The following is a 3,107-nucleotide window of genomic DNA, read 5'->3' as shown; positions in this document are numbered from 1 at the left end:
AGAATCAACGTCAAAATGGGTGAGGAAATTAGCAACATGCAAGTGATACTCAGCAACTATGTCAAAACATCTGTGAAAGAATCCGATATGTCGCTGAGAACTTCCAAAATTCAGCTCAAAATTCCCAGCGGTTGCGACGGCGCCGTTTTGGTGAAGAATCTCTACTTATCCATCGATCCTTTTATTCTTGCCCTCATGAAGAATCAAGAGCTCGATTTACCTTCTTTCATGCTGGATTCTGTAAGTTTAGTTTTTTTAAGTGAAATTTTTGTTGTTGAAATTAATTTTTCTTCTGGTTGGAATAGAATTTGTTATACATATCTTGATTTAAATTGGGGCCCTTAATTTTTTATTTTATTAAAAAAATAGACTTATAATACAATATTGTGTAGATGATCTTATTGGAATATAACAATAGTATTATTTTCGTTTGATGAATAGTTTGAGATTTTGGGGATAAAATGTTTGTTATGTCTTTTTGATGTTTTTGCAGAGGTCTTGTTTGGTGAATAGTTTGAGATTTTGGGGAAAGAAATAAAAAATGTTATCTTTCCATTGATGCAATGTTGGTTGCATCTTTTTTGTGTTTGTTGACCTTTTTCTGGTGACAGCCTATTTATGGATTTGGAGTGTCGAAAGTACTGGATTCGTCTCATCCAAATTTCAAGACGGGCGAGCTAGTTTGGGGGTTTACTGGCTGGGAGGAGTATAGCTTTATTAAAGATCCAGACTAATTGTTTAAGGTTCAAGATAAAGATTTGCCCCTCTCTTATTATACAGGGATTCTTGGTGAGTTTCTCGAGCCCCTTGTGATTATCGACTTCAAATTTTACGCTTGATTCCTGCTTCCTAGTGCTATTTGTCTGATCTAGAACTAGTTGTTTGTGATTCTGCAGAAGTTATGTATGCAGTTAAACTGTTAACGAAAACGAGTTGTTGATGAACTATATATGCTTGAATTAATAGATTGGGAAATGTTGGATTTGTAGCGTTTATCTTGATAGTTTCTGAAAAACAACAGTAGGAGATGTACTAACTTGAGACTTAAAATCAATGTGTTTCGCGTTATCATTTTAGGCATGCCTTTATGTTGGTTTTTTCAAGTTTTGCTCTCCCAAAAAGGAGGAAACTGTGTATGTCTCTGCTGCATCCGGAGCTGTTGGTCAGCTCGTTGGTCAGTTTGCAAAGATCGCAGGGTGTTACGTTGTTGGGAGTGCGGGGAGCAAAGAAAAGGTCAGAATCTAATGGCTTATCGAAAACTTATTAGATTGTTGGCTAGATTGGTTGTCGATTTATGTGCTATTTTTCTTCTGTGGCAAGTTTATGTTTCACATTTGATGAACAAGTCGGCTTTTGCATTGATGAAGGTCGATCTCTTGAAGAACAAATTCGGGTTTGACGAAGCATTCAACTACAAAGAAGAGCAAGACTATAATGCAGCGTTGAAGAGGTTCTATCATTGCTATAAAAATGTGTATACTTATTTAACATTGAAGAATAGTTAGTAATTTAACACACAATACACATATTTATGTTCTTATATAACAAAAGAATCCTTTTGTATTCAACACAAATTTCATAAAAACTAGCAAAAAACCGCGAAGTTTGGTAAATCAGCTGAGAAAACCACCAAGTATGGATCAGTTCACAATCATCCCACGACTGTGGATAACAAATCCAAATATATAATTTTTTTGGTTAGTTTTTTTAAAGAATTTGACCAAATTTTATAGTTTTTCCGGCAATTTATCGTTATGTAGATAATACTCACAAATTTGTGTTGTTGTTAATTAGGTACGTCCCCGATGGCATCGACATCTACTTTGACAACATGGGAGGGAAGATGCTCGAAGCGGTGCTAAACAACATGAGACTCAACGGCCGTGTTGCGCTTTGTGGGATGATCTCCCAATACAACAACCATGAGCAGCCCGAAAGCGTCCACAACTTGATTAACGCAATAGTAAAACGGGTCCGTATGGAAGGATTTTTCACTAGCGATGTCACGACCGCACTTCCTAGGATAGAAAGTACGGTGGATCGTGACTAATGGGGGAATTAAGAAGCGGGGAAGAAAGGGAAATAACAATCAAGGGGTAGCAGTCAAGGAAGTACGACATATCGATCAAAATATGAAAGTTCATTTATCAACAAGGTTTCAAATATTTAAGGTACATAACGTGAATGACATAGTTTGACAATTCAAAGGAAAACAAAGAAATTCTTAAAACTTGGCATAGCGGAAGCATTTGAGAGTTAGCTACTACTATGTATGGAGACACAATAGTAACCGGAATATTTATTGAATATGATCTCGGTCCAATGCTCAACATCCTCCGCCTCCCGTCCTCGCTCAACCTGCACATAGGGAAAACATATGCAGGGGCTGAGTACTTGATGCACTCAGTGAACTCATGCCCAAAATACATTTATCGATTATGTCAAGCCATCATTGAGTGAAACTCGGGTTTTACATTAAAAGGCCAAGAAACACTAAATCATTCCTTAAATAAAATTATGCCTGCAGGCAATCATCATCCCTCATCATGTACCATATCTGAACCATCATGTGAAACGAGAATGTGGCCACAAACTCGATCACTGGACCGGCCGACCTAGAGGACGGCTCACGATCCCCATCAGTGCACTAGCCTGAGTAGGGACTCACTCCCTAGTCAGACCCGAATTCGTTAACCATCAAAGTCTAGTAGGACATTATCCTAGTAGACAATCAGATAGGCAATTCAAAACATAAAATACGGCATGACATAACATTTAAACCACCCTTATCACTCCATATACATATCATTGCAAATCAAAGAGTTTAAGTAATAGAGCCCACCTCAATAGCTTAGAAATTTCTTTTTATAACTTCTCGATCCGACTTTAACGAGCGTGCGAACCACCTTTTCGGAAAACAATTAAAGTACACATCAATTCTCGGTAACGAAGACATTTAGAATGCATGCACTCTATTTAGAATCTTTTATTTCGTTTTCTCGGTTTTCGTGCATTTTCGATTATTCGGCGGCCGCCCAAGGTGTCGCCGGTCGGCCGCTTACGCCCATTCTTTCCTCCGTTGGCTCCTCATATTTTCCATGACGTCA

General features: G+C 38.0%; 1 protein-coding gene across 3 annotated transcripts; it reads left to right on the top strand.

Annotated features, from left to right (window-relative positions):
* LOC121767451 ((+)-pulegone reductase-like) lies at nucleotides 1-1,809 on the top strand. Of its 3 annotated transcripts, XR_006043106.1 has the most exons (5): nucleotides 26-240; nucleotides 612-789; nucleotides 1,078-1,233; nucleotides 1,368-1,697; nucleotides 1,795-1,809. XR_006043106.1 is itself a non-coding variant. In XM_042163718.1 (3 exons), the coding sequence occupies exons 1-2, from the start codon at nucleotides 16-18 to the stop codon at nucleotides 732-734; spliced, it is 348 nt and encodes a 115-aa protein (XP_042019652.1). In that variant the 5' UTR covers nucleotides 1-15; the 3' UTR covers nucleotides 735-789; nucleotides 1,078-1,234. The 3 variants fall into 3 exon arrangements, 1 of the variants encoding a protein (XP_042019652.1); XM_042163718.1 differs by lacking the exons at nucleotides 1,368-1,697; nucleotides 1,795-1,809 and having other exon boundaries at nucleotides 1-240; nucleotides 1,078-1,234; XR_006043107.1 differs by lacking the exon at nucleotides 1,795-1,809 and having other exon boundaries at nucleotides 15-240; nucleotides 612-1,233; nucleotides 1,368-1,522.
* The last annotated feature ends 1,298 nt before the right edge of the window (nucleotides 1,810-3,107 follow it).

The sequence above is a fragment of the Salvia splendens genome, chromosome 15 (assembly GCF_004379255.2).
Source record: "Salvia splendens isolate huo1 chromosome 15, SspV2, whole genome shotgun sequence".
Lineage (NCBI taxonomy): Eukaryota > Viridiplantae > Streptophyta > Magnoliopsida > Lamiales > Lamiaceae > Salvia > Salvia splendens.
Note: the sequence above shows the minus strand (reverse complement) of the source record. Positions and strands in the feature narration are given on the sequence as shown.

Coding starts and splice junctions, on each gene's coding strand:
- LOC121767451 (XM_042163718.1), top strand. CDS start 16: ATGGGTGAGGAAATTAGCAACATGCAAGTGATACTCAGCAACTATGTC. Junction 241..611: donor CTTCTTTCATGCTGGATTCT/GTAAGTTTAGTT, acceptor TTCTGGTGACAG/CCTATTTATGGATTTGGAGT.